Source organism: Trichosurus vulpecula, chromosome 5, assembly GCF_011100635.1.
Source record: "Trichosurus vulpecula isolate mTriVul1 chromosome 5, mTriVul1.pri, whole genome shotgun sequence".
Lineage (NCBI taxonomy): Eukaryota > Metazoa > Chordata > Mammalia > Diprotodontia > Phalangeridae > Trichosurus > Trichosurus vulpecula.
In genome coordinates, this window is record NC_050577.1 from 10,838,351 (window position 1) to 10,859,027 (window position 20,677).

General features: G+C 45.0%; 1 protein-coding gene across 2 annotated transcripts in view; it reads right to left on the bottom strand.

Moving 5' to 3' along the window:
* SNX13 (sorting nexin 13) overlaps positions 1 to 20,677 on the bottom strand; it is a 130,008-nt gene that overhangs the window by 57,975 nt on the left and 51,356 nt on the right. For both annotated transcript variants that reach the window (XM_036759186.1, XM_036759185.1), the window contains exons 6-10: positions 13,653 to 13,774; positions 13,455 to 13,556; positions 10,180 to 10,268; positions 5,826 to 5,909; positions 3,236 to 3,374 (exon numbers count right to left, since the gene is read on the bottom strand). In XM_036759186.1, coding sequence (XP_036615081.1) covers positions 3,236 to 3,374; positions 5,826 to 5,909; positions 10,180 to 10,268; positions 13,455 to 13,556; positions 13,653 to 13,774 — 536 coding nt within the window. The remainder of the gene's footprint in view (positions 1 to 3,235; positions 3,375 to 5,825; positions 5,910 to 10,179; positions 10,269 to 13,454; positions 13,557 to 13,652; positions 13,775 to 20,677) is intronic.

Sequence of the window (20,677 nt, forward strand, 5' to 3'; positions counted from 1 at the left end):
ACCGGGGTACACCCTTGGAATTCTAAATATTTGCTTCTTTTTTCCCCCCCTTAGTCCTTCTTTCAGGACCAGGAAGTTTGTTTTGCCTGTGACATTTTCCTCTCAGCAGTTTTCTCCTTCTGAACACTCCTCTGCCCGTCCCTGCTTCTCTTTTGAGTATGATTAACATACACATCAGTGTGTGTGTATGTGTTCATGTGTGCAACCCTTCTTTGTTTCAGATAAGAGAGAATTTTTTTTTAAATCACGTAAGCAATTCCTGCATAGCCATTCCCACCAGCTGTCAACCAACTGCCACCTGCAAGGCAGCCACACCAGCCCAGCTGAAGCAGCAGGGACCCCTGAGGGAGACGGGAGGCAGCATGGGCCAGGCAGGTCAAACTCTCACCACTAACTTGACCACCATCTCCCTTCAGATGCTGATGAAGACAGTCCAGGAGCCTGAGCCCAGGAGCCACGGCAGTAGGAAGACTTCCAGATCAGGACCCTCAGCCATCGTCCTAGGAAGCCAACTCTGGGGAGATGCAGCCTAAAGAGTGATAGCTCCTGTAGGAGCTGCAGCCACAGCTATTGAAGACCCAGAAAAGGAAGTTTTGACCACCAACGGCCTTGGCCATTCTTCTTAAGACCGAGGTTCACCTCATTTCTATGGATTCGGTTATTTTTTCTAGGCTGATAATTCTCAAATCTACTTACCCATCCCCAACCTCTCTACTGATTTTCATCTCCAACCTCCTATTGGACATCTTGAGCTGGCTGTCCCAAAGACATCTTAAATTCATCATGTCCAAAACTGATCATAACCCTTCACATCCCAATGACTCTGAACTCCTGTAGATCATTCAAACCCATCCAAACCCCACTCAACATCCACTACCACTCAATTCCTCGTTCCTTTCCCCCTCAACCTCCCACTCTAACATTTCATCCAAAAGTCCACCTAGCCCTTCCACTGTATCCTCTGGAGTGCCTGTTCCACAGACAATAAATTTTCCTTTATTCTAAATCCGTTCTTCTACTCCTTCAATCTACTAATTCTTAGTGAAACCTGGCTTTCCCCTAATGATACAGCCTTCCTGGTCACCTTCTCCATTTCAACTCTACACTGTCCTCCTTTCCTGAATCCTTAGCCCTCTTATCATATAACTAATTATGTCTAACTAAGCTCCAGTCTTGAATCACTCACACCATTCATTATCTTTGCTGCTAAAAAAAAGTTGGAGAAAATCATGCAACTGTTCTGACTGCATCCACTACAAATGTCTACTATGTAGTCTTTTATGCACAGGAGTGAGGTTTGTCTGATGTGCTTTCTGCTCCCTCCTTACGTTATCTTTCTATACTCGTCTCAGGCACCCGAATTGTAAGTAAAGCCACCTTCCATTCTCTTCTTCCTCCTTTCTACCTTAATGAATCCTTTTTAATGTTTCCTTCTTTTTTCCCCTTTTTAAAGCCTCAGAAAAGAACAAATTTCTTCCCCCCACCCCCAGCTTCTCTGTTTTTCTTATTTACCTCCCTCCACATCCTTGGAAGACATTATCCTTAGAAGTATGTCTCAAGAAACGTTTCTTTCCCCTACTCCAATGAGAATGGCAGCACTGCCTCATCAAACAGCTACCTTCAATGCCTCAACTGAATGTTCCCTTACAAGTATCTCTCGAACCTTGTGTTTGTATCTCCAAGTTCCTATTGCTCCAGTCTTTTTATTAGAAACAATTACTCAAAAGTCTTTGATTCCATTAAAGGCCCACTGTTTTTCCTGCAGGATTATACTGAGCTTTGCAAGGTAAAATATTCCTAGTGATCAGCTCTCCCTTTTGCCTCTTGGAAAATAGCATTCGGAGACCTCCTCTTGTTTATCACAGAAGCTTCCTGATTGTAAGTCACTGGCACTTTAACTCCTTCAAGCTGGGGCTCTGGATTTTTCATAGTTTTCATTTGATTTATTGAAATGTAGTTTCCCAGCTTTCTTTTTAATCCTGGTTTTCAGGGAGTCCAATGATTCTTAACTATTTATTATCTTTCCTCTTGAGTTATTTTTTTTAATCTCTTGCTTCAATTCTTCTGGGTATTTATGCAGTAATTTTTTTTTCTTTGCAGCTCCAATTGCAGTTGTTATGGAATTACTTCCTCCTAGGTAGGATTTTTAACTATCTGGATACCTACGATGATTTTTTTTATTGGTTGGTGTCTTCTTCAATTCTGTAGCTGTAATTCCTGATTCAGGGCTTTGTGCTAGGGCCAAAAGCTGCCGTGCTTCTGGGTGAGGTGGTGAGTCCCGATGAGTCTTGTCCTGGGGTCACAGGCCACTTTACCTTCCAAGGCTGGATCTCAAAGTTTCAGGCATCTCAGATCAGGAGAGAGCCCCTGTGTGCTTCCACTGCCCCAGGTTGAGTGTTCCAATAAGACATGGGTTGCTGCCAACCACACTCTGGGGTTTCCAAGCGTCCACTATGGGTTTCTAATGCCACTGGAGAATTCTAACCTGTCCCTGGGGCTTTCTCAGGACAGCTATCTGCTGTTGCTACCTACAGACAAAGTCTTTCAAGTTACACATCTCACTGGGATTCTGGTCACATTAGGAGGCTGAATGCATGAACGCTATTCCTCCTTCTATTGCCTGCCAACTCCTGGAGTACGGAAGCTGAGTGGATAGCTGTTGTTCAGGCAGCCATTGTGGCCAGAGCCAGCAGTCTCCCTATGCCCTCCACTTGTGTGCCCAAGCAGACTGCTGCCGATACCTGAGAGTCCAAGGGTACCCCCCTGACATCTGCCTTTCCCTGTTCCCTCACGTCACATGAGGAGACATTGAGCCTTTGTTGCTTGGAGTTTTTATGTTATCCTGAAAGCCAAAGAATGGCTCTATCACTAGCCAGTCCAACCTCCTTCTCCACATTAGTTCGTTTGCTTGATAAAGCACAATCTGACACAGTCAAGGAGTTTCACTAGATAATCACAACAAAGCTGTCCCCTCCAGCACAGTACATACACACTGTGGTTGTAGCAGGCAATACTAAGGACTGCTGATCATTAATGAACAGGTTCTGGGAACGTGCCATTGACTTTCACAGAGAAAGAAACAGAGGTGTGAGGATGGCTGCCATGTATGACATCTCTCACATGTGGTGCAGGAGACTTCCTAAAACACAAGTGCATGTTTGGCTTTAAAGACAAGAGTGATGTGGGAACCCAAAAGTCTAAGATTAAGGCCCTTAACTAGCTTCCCCATACTTACCGTCGCCTGCAGTATCCAGGGATCGAAGATACTGTAACTCTTCGACAGCCTTATCCCTGACTGCTTCGAGCTCACCCACGTTGTCGCTTAATTTAATAATGTTCATAAAGGCCTCATAGTTGCAATTGGAATCACGAATCTATGGGACAAAAATCTGAAAATTCAGGAGGCCAGTTCATTGTGTCTCTGTACAAATGCTTGATCCATTCTTCTCCAAATGGACTAAGGTTCATTTTTAATACACCTCCACATATTTTGAATATAGCCAACCCTTCAAGTTAAACAATTTTAGATTTTTTTAGAAAGTGCAATGAAAGAGAAAGTCATTTGGGAAATGAAACAATGATTTTAGCAGTCTTTGGCAAGGGTGGCTAGGGGGTACAGTGGATAGAATGCTGGACTTGGAGTCAGAAAGACCTGAGTTCAAAAGCTGCAGGAGCCCCTAACTTGTTGGGTGAGCCTGGCTAAGTCACATAGCCTCTGCTTCCGTCAGTCCCCTCCTCTCCCAAAAGGCACCTCCCAGGGCTGTTGCGAGAATCTCCTGAGAGACTGCATGAGAGTGCCATGACTGTTCCTGCAGTAGTGGTAGCAACAGTGGCAATTCACAAACAAACTCTCCTCATGCCAATCTGGCACCACTCCGCTGAGCTCCAAAGACCAAATGAGCCCCAGCCCTCTCAGAACTGACGTTCTACTGGCCTCACAGAAAATCCCAAAGCAGTAAGATTCATCAAGGACAGTGACTAAGGCTATGCCAGGCAGCAGTGGCTGGCTTACTGCAGGAGGCCAGGTTCTAGAGTGGGGCCTTGGACAGTCAGAAACATGCTCCTCAGGGACCTCTCTCACAAATGGACACAAATGGCCAGGCCCAAGGGGGGTGGGGAAAACAATGCCCCTTCCACCCAGGAGACCACCTGAAAAGCCAGTCAGTCCCCAAGCCTCAGGGCATGTTTGTAAAGGGCAATACCACACCCAAGAGGGCAGTTTCACTAGACACCATGTGATGGGGATGGGAGGCAATGGCAATCTAAGTGAAGAAAAGGTGGAAACAAAGGTTTTGTAGAGTAAACAAGAATATGGAAAACATGTTGAAAGTGGCTTCTAACACCGTCCTCTTCAAGCCCATTCCAGCTTGGATTCTTTGAATGGCCAGTCTTTCTAATGTGGATAAAGAGAGGAATGAGTAGCTTTGTGCTTAGTCACTGAATATGCTTGTAGAGGCTCAAACAATACAAAATAACTCTTAGATCCTCCATCTCGGCCAGGCCGAGCTTGGACTTATTAGTCCAAACTGAGTGATTCTGTAGTAAGTACAACTAAACACTTTCTCCTTAGACTGTTAACGTGTTTAAAAAAGTTTTCAGTAACAACTGTTGAAGCCTCTCTAGTAAGCGTCTTTCCAAATATTGTAAACAACATTATAATTTTCACCGTTACTTAAGTACAGTAACATAGTAAGTCATGCCACAATAACCTCAACATTGTTTGGGGGTTTTATTTGTCTTAGGGGAAGAAGGTAGAGTCAGTGAAAACAGATAATAGGAATGTCATGAAAACCTAAGAAAAGGGAATCCAAGAGGGCATGGCACACTCATCCAGTCTGAATATGAACCAGGACAAACTTTGGAGAAGTACCCATTCCAGACAACCTCAGCAAGGATCCTTGGCTTCTCAGTGGCCTTGCCACTCTGTGAATGACAATGTGCCCAGCCAGCCACGTGTTGACTATCCTCATAAGGAATGCTCAAACAAGAGATGCCTGTTGGTAGAGAAGGCACAGACCGGCCAAGCCAAGCTCCGTCCTCCCAGCCATCACAAATAGCCAGAAAGTGAGAGAGGAACCGAGCTTCATGAGCTATTAATTAGCAGGAGTGGAGTCAGGAGGGCAGAACACTAGATGAAGGCTTCAGAGCCCCTTGAGAAGCCAACTCAGCAGAGGCGATGCCAGGTGCAAGTCTGGGAAAGCACTCTGGGAAGATATAGCAACGCTGAGCCACCTCCCCTCATAGCCCACACAAATATTAAACAGGCCATGAGGGCCAGGGGTCAGACAACCTCTCTTTACAGCATTGTTGCCTTAGCCGTTCCTCAGCCACTCTCAGAGGCTGGCCACCAACAGAAGAAAAGGGGATGTAATCCATGCCAGAGGAGCAGAGGTCCCAGAGTGAATTCGAAGTCTGGGGCAGACCCCCAGGGTGATCTGCTCAGCCCATGAGGAAGGGTCGAGCTGCACTGCACACACTGCAGGCCCACAACACTCTCAATCCAGTAAGAAAGTTTTCCTAACCATCATAGCTGACCCAACATGGAAGGACTTGCCTTGAGTGAGTAAACTGAAGGGAAAATCCTCATTCAGGGAACAGAGAGATCATGTGAGCTCTGAAGCCCCTCCCACTGCAGAGATGGTGTAAAATCATTACCAAAACCATACATTTTGACACAATCACATGTATGTCATCTTCATAAGGGCAATTTTCTTGTGATTTTACTCGCTACAATTAAACCACACCTATTTTAATAAGTAACCACAAAATTTCGAATTATGTTTTTAACATATTAGGTTGAAGTTTAAAAAACTTAAAGCTCTTACCATCCATATGACATACTGATTAATATAATCAGGATCACTGAGTTGGTTTATTAATGGAAGAAGAATTCCACGTGCAAGGATTTCCTGAAAACAAACACATGTAAATCACTCCTACTTTTCATTTGTACGACATATTTATTAACAATTCTTACTCTTCCAGGAACTCAAAAACTGCTTCACAAAGGGGCAAACACTATAAAACTTTCAAATTGTGAGCAAGAAAGGATTTCAGAAACATCAGCATGAATTTTACCAAGTGGCAATCTTGCTTTCATGGGCTCCCCACCAACTGCTGAATGCAAACCTGGCCCCTCAGCCAGGATGCCTAAAGTACTGCTCAGGGACCCTGACACCCAGGAAGACTTTCCTGAACATCTCCTCCAAGCAACACTTACTGTCTATACCAATGGTTCTCAAAATGTGATCCAGGAACTCGTTAAGGATCCAAGACCCTTCCAGTGGGTTCATGAGGTCAAAACTATGTTCAAAATAGTACTAAAATATTTTAATATTTAATATAGTAAATAAAATCCATGCTTTTGTATTTAATATGGTAAATATAGTAGATAAAACCCATACAAAGGTTCTTTGGGGGGAGGGCTTAATTTTTTTAAGTATGAAGAGGTCCTCTGCAAACCGCTGGTCTATACAAAGCAGATGCCACTCTCACTCCTGCCTTCTCCTACTTCTCAGTAAGCTCCAGGAGGACAGAGACAACATCACATCCCCTATGTCTTCAGAGCAACAGGCATGTCCAGCACTCAGGATCAAAGGTACTCGGCCACTATGTGCTGAATGAATGAAAGGAGTGGAAAGAATGAGACTTGGCTTTTCTCCTTCTTCTGTCCAAGTTCTGGAAAGAGACCCCAGACCCAACAAAGAGGCAAAGCACAGAGTGGTGGAGGCCTTCACAGACTTTTGCAGAATGCAAAGGACTCCTCATGACTTGCCATGACAATAAGGTAGAGGGAAAGGAACTTGGGGGATCTCGGCTGTGAAAACCAAGGAAGCGCCAGCACATAAACCTTTATCCTCAGCATGTGGGAGAGATAAGGAATACAGAGACACTGGTAACAACAGAAACAAACAGGGCCAGGTTCCATTCTGTCCCATCTGAGAAACAGCACATGAAAGAAAAGCTGTGCAGAGGAGAGAGGAACCAAGGGGGTGGGTGACAGCAGGCCACAGAAGGATTGGTGGAAGGAGCAGTGTGGAGAAGACTGTCTTTGAACACCTGCCTGTGCTTAGAGGAAGAGACGGAAACAACATGCAGAAGTGACAGAGCTGGAGATGTCTGCCTGCTGTTTGGAAAGAGTCCCAGCAAAGGCATCTCTACTCAGCTGGGCAGAGCTGCCATGGTGGGGGATGGGTAGCCTGTGCCCCCTCCCTGGGGGGAAGAGGCCAATCACTACCAAGTGGGTAAGGGCCTGTAGATGGACCCAGCAGATGTGCTGCTGTTGGGTGCGGTGTCTGCAACAGGCTTTTCCCATCATTGTTTCTTTTTCACATGGCAGGATTCAATTAGAGACAGAGCAAAGAAATGACTGACAGGACAGAAGATGTTAGTAAAGACAGCTTTTAAAAAGAAAAGGCTGGAGGACTCCTTGTTGGGAAGCTCTAAAGGCAACCTCTTCAGTCTTTAGGGCTGGGCTGCTGGAGTGTCACCCCCTCAAAGGCAGAGGTGGCTTTCCTCAGGTCCAGCACTGTGCTGGGCACACAGTAGGCACTTAATAAATGCTTACTGATCAACTGATTGAAAGTGGGTTCAAAATCCTGGCTTAGTCTTCTCTCTGTTCCATGGGCTCGTTTACTAAATGTATTAGATGAAGGAGCATCTCTGAAGGATGCGTGAAGGCAAGGCCTCAGGTATTTTCCCTGGACTCTTCACAGACCACTCCAGGCCCAGTCAAAGAGAACCTCCCCACTGTTCTCCCTTCAGAGAAGAGGCGGACATACATTCTGGGTCTGTGTCAGGGCAGAGGTTCCAGGGGCTGCCTCGGAGGCCCCTCATAGCCCCCCAGTTTCACAAGCACAGAGGCCGAGTCTCGCTGCTCCAGGGCCTTTTCTCGCCTAATCTTCCTCTCATTCCCCACTACATTGCCCTCACTGTTTTCATGCTCTAAAGGAAGAGGAGAAAGGGGAATAACAGGAACACTTGGGGGACTGTCCGGGTCCTGGGTACCACTCTAAGAAAGAGTCTGAAGTCTCCTTACTACACGTAGAAGAGCTCACTCAGTACTACACAAGAGGCCACTGAGACCACACCACCGGAGCGAGGTAACTAGCACGACTTTCCTTCAAAAATGGAGCAATCCTCAAAGGGAGAAAACTGTATGAAATAAAGGATTGGCAACATCACTGAAAGGTTCTATTAATGTTCATGCCAAAAGCACTAAGCATTTATTAATCACCTACTATATGCCAGGCACTGCGCTAAACTCGGGATACAAAAAAAGGCAAAAACTGTCCCTGACCTCAGGGAGCTGACAATCTCATGGGGAAGACAACATACAAACAGCTGTACTTAAGCTCGACTCGAGGCTGGCCTGAGGGGAGAGGGCCAGAGAAACCTCTACTCCTTGCTGTGCTCTGCTGTCTGAGAGCCTCCTGAACTGGAGGAGAAAACTGAGCAATACTATGGGGTTCAGAGGATCGCATCATGTGTACAAAGGTACAATCTCAAGGGAATTTCCAAAAGGTGAGTTAAAACATCACAGCATCATCTTTGGAAGTGGACACCCACCAGACTAGCCACAACAGCGGTGCCAATGACAATGATAAGGGCAACAGGGAATTTGACTGAAACAAGTATACTTGTATACTCTTGGGAAAACTAACTTGGAACTTAAAATACAAACACTCTATCCTCTAAAGAACTCTGAGAAGCTCTGCTGATCTACTACTGTATTTCTGAAGGAAAGGAGGCTACACAGTTCTAGACATGAATGAAAATTCTCCAATTGGGAAAGATGCAACAAAAGTTATAAAAATATTCATAATTTTGAATGCCTCCAATGAAATAATACAAAAGATGAAAAACATGTGTAAAAAGTTATTCCACAGTAGTGTCATTTATGCCAAAAAACTGGAAATCATTCCAGTGCCCTCTAGGGTATACACTTAGGTACTGTGTGTATATTGAAATTGGCAGCTGTGGGAAATAAGCTGATACACATAAAGGAGAGAATACATTTAAATTAAAAGCAGAAGGAAATAGTAATGTGAATGCTGATGACAACTAAGTAAATACAACACACACACAGATGTACATGTGTACCTACACATATGTGTGTGTCACACACCAAGACAAGTACTGGAGGGAAATAGAGGATGGCATGTAATCTCCTCTGCGCTCTGGTTCGGGCAAAGCCAGTGATCCTAATACGGTGCTGGGAGAATTCAATCCAATAAACACATCCAAGGCCCAAGCAAAGCATCTGAAAGGCAAGGGTAGACACACAGAAGTCTTCTCCCTCCAGGAACTCAATTCTGCTGCAGGATCTTTGATGGAGGAAAAAGTCTGACAGCGTATTTAAAGGCAGACTGAGGTGTAAAAGGCAACACTGAAGGAAGTTCTGGTGAAAGCCAAGTGTGGGAGAAACGGTCAGCGTAGAGGGTGAGCACAAGAACCATGGCCAGAAGCTCGGTTTTCAGCCAACATGGCGTGTCTCCAGGGGCTGCCCTTGTACTCTTCCTAGGTAAATAATGAGCAGGGGTTTGTCCACTGGCCTCAATGATTCCCAGAACGAGAGGAAGGCACAGTCCTAGCTGCCAGCCTCCCACGGCTACCCTGGGCATCCCTCACTCGGCTCTGATCAGAACAATGTGTTCAGGTGTGGGCACAGATTAAGAAGTGTGGGGGAGGGCCACCAAAACCTATCACCATCCCTAAAGGAACTGGGGCTGCGTAGCTTGGAGAAGAAAAGCCTCAGAAGGAACACTGGCTTCAAGGATGTGAAGGGCAGCATGTCCAAGAGAGACTGTGCAGTCTGGTGCCCAAGGGCAGAACCAAAGGAAATGGGGAGTTCAAAAGAGGTCAGAAGCTTTCACAGGATGAGGGCTGTCCCAGAGCAGAAGCGGTCGCCTCAAGATGGGCAGTTTGTCCTCTTTGAACATCCTGAAATGGAAGCTGGACACTGGCCAGTTACACATCAGTGGGGGTGCACTGGAAGGCTTCTGCTGCCCCAAGTTCTATGATTTTGTGATTCTTTTGATGTAGTGAAATGATATGCCTGGAAGCTTCATGTTAATGTCATGTGACTCTCAGGAGATGCAAAGGTCATGACTACTGTCAGAGCACACAGTCAGCTCTCTTCCACGCACACAGTCAGCCACATGACAAGTCTCTGCTTACCCTGACAAAGTACCGCATGATCTTGTTCTGGAAGTCTCCAGGAGGTAGCAACAAATACAGTAACACCTCACACAGATCCCTAAGGAATCCTAGAAGGCAGAGAAAGAACAATCAGTCACAGCGCCGCGCCAGCAGAGGGAGCTGCCAATCCCACGTTCCGGGGCAGGAAATTTTCCCTTTAGGACACCTCCAGGCCTATTTAAATGGCGCATTCCTGAACATTTTCCTACTAATCTATCATTGCTTCAGACTCTTCCTGCCCTTAGAACCCTAATTCGGCGGGCGCTCCTTACGTACAAAACATTCCTGAGGTACCTTGTCTCACAAGAACATCTCTCCAGTTCTCTAACTGTAACAGCTGGCGACTTCGGTGACAAGCACACACCAGCACAGATGCACAAAGTATGCACTTCTCTACTGTTCTCCAGATAAGATACTGGCCATTAATCTTCCTGGGACAAGTGGTACTCTTTAGTTTTAACCACAAATCCACTGAATGCTATGGAGAATTTAAATTATGAAACTTTGTTTTCTCCCAAAGAAGAGTTCACATCCTTGACTATCTGTCTTCTTGGATCATATTCTAATAACATAATGAACACAAACAAATAACAGTGTTTTTAAAGTGGAGGAACATGAAGGAAATTTTAAGAAAAAGCTACAAACTATATACTAAAGAAATCCTGGAAAAGTCTTGGTGAATTTCTTTCTATTCCTTCTCAGTGAAAAATCACAAAGGAAAACACTAGTTTCATGTGCTTTTCCTGTGTTTAAAGAATGCATTTTACACAACAGGGGTGCTCTGCAGTCTCAGTTTCTGAATTATAGGACCAAAGGGAGATGCCTATAAAAAGTTTCATCTCACAAAGACACAAGCTCAGATTCAGAGCTGAATGATGACACCACCAAGCCCAATCTCCTTCAATATCAGTTCAACAGAAAGAGCAACTCCACATCAAGATTCACACGTTAAAAGATGAGTAAGGAGAGTTGTGCTTGCAATAGCGCAGTCTGAAGTGACCACATTCAAACATCACGGCACTACACTACTCCAGTCAAAACCTTTAAGAAAAAAATAAATAATTCAAGTTGCCTCAGCAATATTTTTAGTTCTGCTTTTAAATCAGTGTGTTTGGGCACAAAAACTATTTTTACAACCCAATGTCCATTTAAATAGAAATTTATTAAAAGAAAACAAAAGTCAAGAGGCAATCAATTTAATTTGCTGTTTACGATGAAAATGATGAGCAGCATCCCACCAAAATACATTCTGGGATCTTAGAAAGAGAAGTGTGGTTGTTCATTCCATTTTAGAGTGATGTGCTAGACATGCCAAAGATAACATATTCATTAAGACTACTGTACACAGGAGTCACGCTTCTGTCACAGGAGGTGTCCTTACTCCATCCACAACTTTTCACCTTTAGGATTCTCTTAATTACAGAGAATTCCTAAAATATTTGGCCTCATGTGTCTCAGGGTCTCTCCAACCAGCTCAAGTCTAATACATCTAACTCCCCATTTCAGGGCATCCCACATGATTGATCAACACACAGCCCATATACACAGGTATCACTTTCAGAAAACCAACAAGGCCCCCCAGTCTCTAAAGAAACTTAAGGTCAACTATTATTGCCAGCACAAAACTCATCCTTCCTTTAAAGAGTAGTCTGAATTTCTATTCCCCCTGGAATTTCTTGACAGCAAGGATGGGGCAAAAACCTTAAAAACTAAAGGTTTACACACTGATAATATTGAAAAATCTAATTAAGAACCAAATATCTGAACTTGTATATCAACGTTCAATTTAGTCAAAGTTCCATTTCTAATAATGTGTTGAATATTTCACTTTTCAGGAAAGATCTATTACCTAAAAGAAGCCACATCTGTGGTTAAAGCAAAGTCCAGTTAATACTAAAGCTATTAAGCTACCATATGAGATTTTGTTTTAAACTTTTAAAATAAAAATAAATGTGACAAAAACACAATAATAATGGCAATAAAGGTATTTATGTAATACTTTCTAATTTGTAAAGCTCTCTACATTATTTCATTTGAGTGGGAAAACAACCTGAGGCAGGTACCAGCAGGTCCGACTGAGGCCTCCCCCAAGAAGGCCCATGACTTGCCTATAGACATTCCCTTGACAGGGTCAGTGGTGAGTTTTAAGTCTGCCTACAAGTCCAGCTCTCTACCCATTGGGCCGTGCTGCCTAGCAGGAAATTTATAGGTGTTTAACCTCATATTCTGAAAACAAATTGTATAAACCATTCCCCAAAGTGGAAAAACTTAAAAAAATAAAAAGGTATTACTTCCAAATCCTAGTTAAAGTAATCAACAATTTTACTATGTGAGACAGGGATAAGTATGATGCTGTTTCCTCTTCCAGGTGGGGCAGTTAGTCACAGAATAACAAGGGTAATTAAAACCCATGGGTGATCTCTAAATTCATCCCATTTAAAACTGCTAAGCCCACAAGTCCTCTTACAGAGGCTGAGCAGAGAACTGAGAACCTCTGGCTTTCTGTCTCCTCTGCCAGGATACCAACAAGGAGGCAAATGGCAAAAAAGGCAGCATCCGGAGCGAAGAAAGACACCTGGGGAACCCTCCACAACCAGCCTAAGACACTGAACAAGCAACAGTAAACCAGAACTGCTTGAAGCAATTGCTGACTGTTGGAAAATTTCACCCCCAAAGGAGCAAGCCCAGGGAAGGTGGGCAGCCAGTCTGGCACAGACCCTGCCACAGAACCAAGGCTCTTAGATCACTCCATTCCATACGGTCCTGTACAAGCACCTCCCCACCCCAACTCTTATCTACAGAGATGGCCATTGCCCCATTTTATGGAATAAAGAGGAGATTCCTGTGAGACTGGACTGCTTCTCCAACATAATGCATAAAATGAAAATACACACCTACTCAACAAACTATCTCATCTATGCCACCTTCTTGAGGCAAGAGTTCTTTATCGAGCACACACTCTCAGGGTGAGGCAATGGCCAGAGGGTTGCCTCAGAGCCAAAGGTCCCTGGTGTGACTCCAGCTGCTTCTTCCACTTGGGAGCTGTGTGACCATAGGCGAGTCACTGCTCCTTTGGACTGGGCCTCAGAAGGAGGGTTCAGACTGAATGACCTCTAAGGTCCTCCAAGGACCAGAGATGTCCTTCAGCTTTAATGCTGCTTCTGTATTTTCCACCTCTCCAGCTAAGTCTTCTTAACCCAGCTTAACCTCAGGCTACCACCTTCAGTAGGGTTATAAGGAGGAGAAAAGGAAACCTTCTTCTTCTTTGGGAGAGGTACAGACTAGATCGCGACAAGTGTCCTTCTCCATCTCGACTTCAACTTCAAAGAAGGTCTCTACAAGGTCTTCGGCCGAACCTGCAGAAAGGAAAGAGAGTTGGGAGGGCCGAAGTCCAAAGGAGGAGAGCCATGGCTATTGCCGACGGCCCCTCCCGGCTGGAGGACAAGCTCTACCTTTGGCCTGCTCATCCTTTTCAGTGATCTTCTGCTGGGCTTTCCTGAACACCCGCAGGTGGGTACCAAAATCATCCACAATGCGTGTGGTGAAATAAGGCTGCCAGTCTATCTCTTTCGACCTAATGATAAAAACATGAGAGAAAGCAAGCATTACCAAACACCATGCTCTGGAGCAAGCAACAGAAATGTTATTTAAAAGACTGTGGACAGAGGGGAGGCTACTGTGACCCAGAAAAGAGATGAGTGAAACACATCTGTGCTGAGAGTGATTTCTGGGCTCTCACTTATTTATTTTTTGCTCTTGTTAGTTCACTATAATGTGACCAATGCAATGACTAGTCTCACATACTTCTTATAAGTCCTGGAGTAGCTACAGGAGCAGGTCACCCATTCAATCTGGGCCTCATCTCCCTCATATGTAAAAGGAGGTGGTGGGAAGACATTAGAAGATGCCTCGGGCCCCTTCTAACTCTGGTTCCTAAGCCAAAGCACCTTTGCTATACGTCCTTTAACAAAACGACACACAGGCTTCTCCAGTTTAGACATCAAATAAGAAAGTAAGTCTGAGACTGTTACAATAAGTGACAGCTTTCATTTTTGTCTGCTATGAATCTGTATTTGTTTGTGGAAGAACCAGTCTGGTCATATGCATTTTTTCCCTTGTTTTTTGTTTAATCTGTGTGAGGAACTCCATGATGTGGACAACTCTTTGCACCTGCAAATGGCCTGAGGCACTTCACAGAGGCCAAGTGACTTGTCTTTGGTCACACAATGAAAAGACAGAGACAAAATTTAAACCAGGGGACTGATTTCAAAGACCCTATGATGGCCTCTCAAAGGCATGAACTCAGGGGGGAAAATGCCCAATGCCCAATGTCTGAAGGATAAAATCAAAGGAGCATTGTCACAGCTGCCCCAGAGTCAGTCCATGGCCCACAAACAATTTGCATTTGTCTCCACAATTAATTCTAGGACAATGAAATAGAATCACTTTCTTGCTAATATTTAGCTCAAATTAAGTCAATCAATAGACATTTATTAATATCAAAAACTATTTAAAACGTTGTTACACACACAGATAAACAAAGAGAAGGCAACAGCTGGACAACAATCTAACAGATGGGCGACAGGAGAAGGGGCACCACACGGAAAGGGACTGAACTGGACTGGCATAAGAGGACTCGGTGCTGAATTCAGGCTTTGCTTCCTACACCTCCGGCCCTCAGTCTGGTTTTCTCACATGAAAAATCTGAGTAAGACTAGAAGCTAAGTCTCTTCCAGTTCTAAGGCCTAGGAGCCTATGAAACTCTGGTCAACAAAGGATTCCTATACAACCCACCAAGTGGACGATCAACAACTACATAATGATGGCGCCAGCTCCTGCCATCCGCCCTGTTTCTTTAAGTGTGAATTTTTAAGCAGGGTGGGAAGTAATGGGAGTGACCGATTCTAGCAGAGGGTACTGAGAGCTAACCCAAGCAGGCTCCAAGTATGGTCTTATCTCAGCAAGTCATGGCAGGAAGACACATGTAAAAAGACAAGGGAATCACCAAATCCTTTACTGGAAGGACGACAGGGAACTCTGGCTGTCATCAGCTTAAAAAAACCCCCAAACTATAATTAACCCAATTTATACTTTACCCAGAAGCTAGCATTAGTAAAGATGAGTAACTGAGCAAAGGCTCGTGGCATTACAGTCAGTTAGAATATATAAAGGAAGCATTATCGATGTAATATTAACACAACTGGAAAAGCTGGTAGAAAAGAGAGAACAGTGGCAGGGAGCCCGAAAGGAGACAATCAGACAGCAGGGAATTGGATCATTCTGTGGGCAGATGTTTTGATGGCGCTCGTAAGGTCTGCAAAAGTCTTGACATATGCTGAATCTTATCTGATTCTTACAACTATCCTCAAAAAAAAACCCTACAAGCCCTTCTCTCCTATGGCTAATAATACACCTCCCAACTTCTACACGTGCAAGGAAGACCTCTCAAAATGTCCAGCCTTACCTCCTCCAAGCCAGAGACCAGCAGAAGCTTCCTTTAGTAATCAGCATAAAAATGATTTTCAAATGTGTCCATATTTATCAGTTTTATAAAAATAAGTATACTATTTAGAAATAGTTTATTATAGTCCTTGAAAGGAGGTTTATTGTAACAGATTTTGAAGAAAGAATACCAAATCATGAATCAAGTACCATCTGTTCTCCACTCCCTAGTATTTGATTTAATTTGTTGATATTTAAGCCCATGCTGATAACTTCCAATTTAATGTATGCTGAGCACAGGCAAATTTACTACATAGAGTACATGACCAAATGTTGTAACTAATGAAAATGTACAAGCACCAAGGTTACACTAGAAAACCGAGATTATTAGCCAAAAAATGCCATTTCTGCTGACTACACAGAAATGCCTGCAATGGGGAGATTGGGGAAGAGGGAGCATTTCACATATCCATCCAAAAGGCCTAAGTCCGGTCACTAAACAAGGGAAGTGATTCAAGCGCAGTCAAGGACTGCTTCCAAAAGGATGGGCCATACTAAGACCCAAGTACAGTTTTCAACAGGTATGTGGCCCACGCTACCGCTCAGAGAGATTTCTTGTAAGAATCTCTGGCCAGCAATCTTCCCACGTGACCCATCAGGATGTGGCGGCTTCTATTCCGTTCACAGTACTTTGGAAGGGGGAAGGTATCCATTCCTGTAACTTCATCTAAGTCTCATGGTAGAGTGGGAGTGAAGAAGATTTGGATTCAAGTCTTCCCATGTAACTTCCTGCAACGTCAATGGCAGGAGAGATACCAATCTCCATGGAGTAAGCAATGCCTCACGCTGGGAGTTCCCCACCTGGACGAACTCATCTTCACAGGCCCAAGAAGGTGAAGGCAAGGTTAGAGGGCAGGTACCAACAGAGCTAAGCTGCCTTGATGACTCATCGAGGAGATTATGGAGGCGATTCCTACGTTTAACCCCTTACAATCCAGCTTCGGACCTTACCATTCTCCTGAAACTCTTCTCTCCTAAGTCCCCAATGATTTCTCAGCTGCCAAACCCAACGGCCTTCTCTCCATTGTCCTTCCCCTTGACCTCTGCAGCCTTGGCCACCGTGGATCACTCTCCTCCACTCTTCCCTCTAGGTTTCTGCCCACTCTCTCCTGGTCTTCCTCCCACCTCTGACCACTCCTCATTCTCCTTCCGTCTCCTTTGCTCTAGATCATACCCTCCAGGTGTTCCTTGGCGCTGTGTCCTGGGTTCTTTCCCACTTCCTCCGTGATCTCATCAGCTCCTACAGACTTAATGACCATCTCTATGCTGATGATTCTCAAATCTACCAGTCCTGCCCCAAACTCTCTGCAGACCTCCAATCTCATGTCTTCAACTGCCTTTCAGACATCTTAAACTGAATGAATGCCCAGTAGATATCTTAAACTCACTATGTCCAAAACAGAACTCATTATCTTTCCCCCTAAAGCCTCCCCCTTTCCTTCCTTCCTATTACTCTAGAGGCAACACTATCCGCCCAGGTCCTACAGGCTCACAACCCAGGAGTCAACCTGGACTCCTCACTATCACACTCTCATGTCTAGGGTGTTGACAAGGCCTGTCGAGCTCATCTCTACAACATCCCTCAAATGTGTCCCATTCTCTCCTCTGAGACCTCCCCCAACCTGGTGCAGGCCCTCATCACCTCATGCCTGGACTACTTCAGTAGTCTGCTCTGGAGTCTGCTGGCCTGGAGTCTCTCCCCATTCGAGTCCGTCCTCCATTCAGCCACCTAAATGATTTTCCTAAGGCTCAGATCTAACCGTGTCACCTCCCACTACTCAATAAACTCCAGTGGCTCCCTCTGGCCTTCAAGTTCAAAAACAAAATCCTCTGTTTGGCATTCAAAGACCTCCATACCTTAGCCCCCTCTTACCTCTCCAGTCTGCTCAAACCTCATTCCCCCAATATATTACTCTTCCATGCAGTGACACTAGAATCCTGGCTATTACACAAACATGACACTCCATCTATTAGTACTGGGAATTCTCCCAAGCTGTCCCCCATGGCTGCAACTCTTGCCCTCCTCCACTCAAACTACTGACCTCCCTGACTTCCTTTAAGTCCCAACTAAAATCACATCTTTTATTAGAAGCTTTCCTCAACCCTTCTTAATTCTGATGCTTTTCCTGTTAATTATTTCCTATTTTATCATGTATATAGCTTGCTTTGTATATATTGGATTGGCTTGTATGTTGTCTCCCACTTAGATGGTAAGCTTCTTGAGGGCAGGAACTCTCCTTTACCTCTTTTTGTATCCCCAGCACTCAGCCCAGTGCCTGGCATATAGTAGGTGTTTAATAAATATGCACTGATTGATTAGGTGACCCTCTAACATTCCTTTCAACTACTTTTAGAATTCTGTGAATTTAAAAATAGGATGGCATTATTTTAATTAATACGAGAACCATAAGCAATACCCGATCCAAGCAAACTATAGTACAGGGTTACGTATTAGGCCCCGGAAGCTTCTATATCACCACACGACAGTTTCAACAAATGGTAGAAGGATACAAACAAGCCATGATGGCATGATTCCATGTGCCCAGCAAAGTCTGACCAAAAGGAGCCCCTTCTGGGGAGTCAGGAGGCGAGACCAAGACATGCGGGTGTGCTGGCTGCCCCCAGTGAGGGTGTCGGTGCTCTCTCCCTTCAGAGACAAACGTGACAAACAGATCCGTTTCATGCTCCATCCCTTTGTCTGGGCGGCCTTCTCCCTCAGGGGCATTGTCTATTCTCCATCATCAGCAAAGGCCCAGGTTCTAGGCCCTTGAGTGTTCCTGTCACTGGTAACGTTGAGTCGGGTACAGGATCTCTCGGTCACGGCTCAGAAGCCTTCCTCCTACACTTCCTCGATTTCCTCCTCAGCCTAATTACTGAGTACAAGCACTTGGCTTCTAGTCCTGCGATACCCAAAGTGAAGGAGAGAAGTCACTTATTCTCTGAGCCTATTACTGCATCCATAAAATGTGGGTGCTGCCCGCACTGCCTCCATTGGGGACTGTGGGGAAAAGGGCCAGCGCTCTGGTGGACATGTCAGAGTGCCAGGCTGGGGGGATGTGACAAAATCAGGCTACAAATGTTCGAGTTAGTGATAAGGAGAAAACTCTCACTCAAACATCAATAAAAACTGCATCTTCCATTAAGAGTTTTTCAAAGGCAATCTGCCCTTGGTGGCAGAATGAGGTCTTCAACAAGACAGTGAGAAATAAGAGTCTAAGAAATGCAAAGCAGCTTAATGAGAAATGAAATATGCATCTTAAAATCGGTCTGTACTTCTCCTTAGTACTTGGGAAGGCCCATATTCAAGTGGTGCAGTAGCAGCTCAATGCTGATTCCCACAAGCAAACGGGTCAGTCAAAGCTGAAATGCATTCATTCATTCATTCATGCATTCATGTATTCACTCAAGAAATATCTTCTGGGTATCTACTCTGTTCAAGGTATTAGTTTGGGTTACCCAAGCAAAATGAAATTTTCTTATAATAAAGCCCAGCCAATCAATGGAAAAAGCTAAAAGAGAATATCTTTCTTTTGAATGGAATTAAGTAATCCCGGACAATCAGAAATGCAGGATTTATGTAAGTTTCCCAAATCAAATGACAATTCTTCTAACAGAATAAAAATGAAGTTTAGAACATCCTAATCCCAAGGTAGGTCATCTGGATCTAATTAACACTCCCTGAGCACTGTTAAAAATAATTACAAGTCAAGTAGAACATTCAACCACAGAAACAAACAGAATCAAGATTCGGCACAATCTCATCAGAGAATCCCAAGTTCAGAGCCCAGAGGCTTCCTGAAGCACCCAACCCAGCTGCCGCCCTCCCTGTGCAAGGTCACACACCAGACGGTGCAGGCCAGGAGGAGGAAGGCCCCTGTGCCAAGCTGGCCTCAGATGTCCACCCCACCCCAGTTTCCTTATCTGTCAATCGAGGATAACAACAGCCCCTCCCCCCAGGGTTGTGGTGAGGCTCCAAAGATATCACAACTGTAAAGTGCTCCGCACGATGGCTGCCACACAGCAAGAGAGGTAAAAATTATTATTATTATTAATATTATTATGACCATTAATTGGCTCTTTAATTGTTAAAGGATCAGGTCATAATAAAACACTTGAGTCAAAACTACCTCAACAAGAAATGTGCCCTCCCTGCAGAGCCACGAAAGGCAAAGACAAATGTCCCCAAGGGCAAAAGGAGAGTCTAGAAATCCTGAGTTTCAGCAGGGAAGTCTGCCCTGGACCAGCTGAGCTGAGGCAAGTCTTAAAGAAGGTCCTGAACTGACCATGAAAGGAAGAGAATGTCCAGCACCCATGGGGGAGGTGGTGGGTACTGAACCAGATTTAGGAGTCAGAAGACCTGAGTTTGAATCCTTTCTGAGACATTTCACTGGACTCCTCACACAGGACAATCCATCTCCAAATGGGGCCTCTTCCCTGGCCATCGCCCCACGCCTGGACTCTCCACGCTCCGGCTTCCTTCAAGTCCTCACTAAAATCCCCCCATCCTCATTCCTGTCACTAACAGGAACCTTTCCTCCATTGGTTCGCTCCAATTTCTCTGTCTGTGTCTGCCTTATTAGCAGTGGAGTGCCTTTCCTTCAAAGCAGGGACTGCCACTTACATTTTTGGTATCCCTCAGCACCGTGTGGCACAGTGGCCGGGACCTGCTAATAAACGTTAGTTAGTCACTTAACTAACTCTCCCGGCTCGTTTCGTCACCTGCAAGATGGGGACAGTAACACGCCTACCTCGCAGGGCTGCTGGGGGAGTCAACATGATCGTCTAGGTCGAGAACTCTGCGAACCTCAAGCAAGACGCTGCCGACGCGTTAGCCATGACTGCACCTATCTGACGGCTGCCTGCGGATGCCTCCTCTTGCTCACAGCACTGGTTCTGTGGGACGTGGTGAGAGGGAAAGGCCAAGGCAATGGGGACCCTGTGTCCTGCCTCCAGCTGCTGAAGGAGAGAGAGCAGG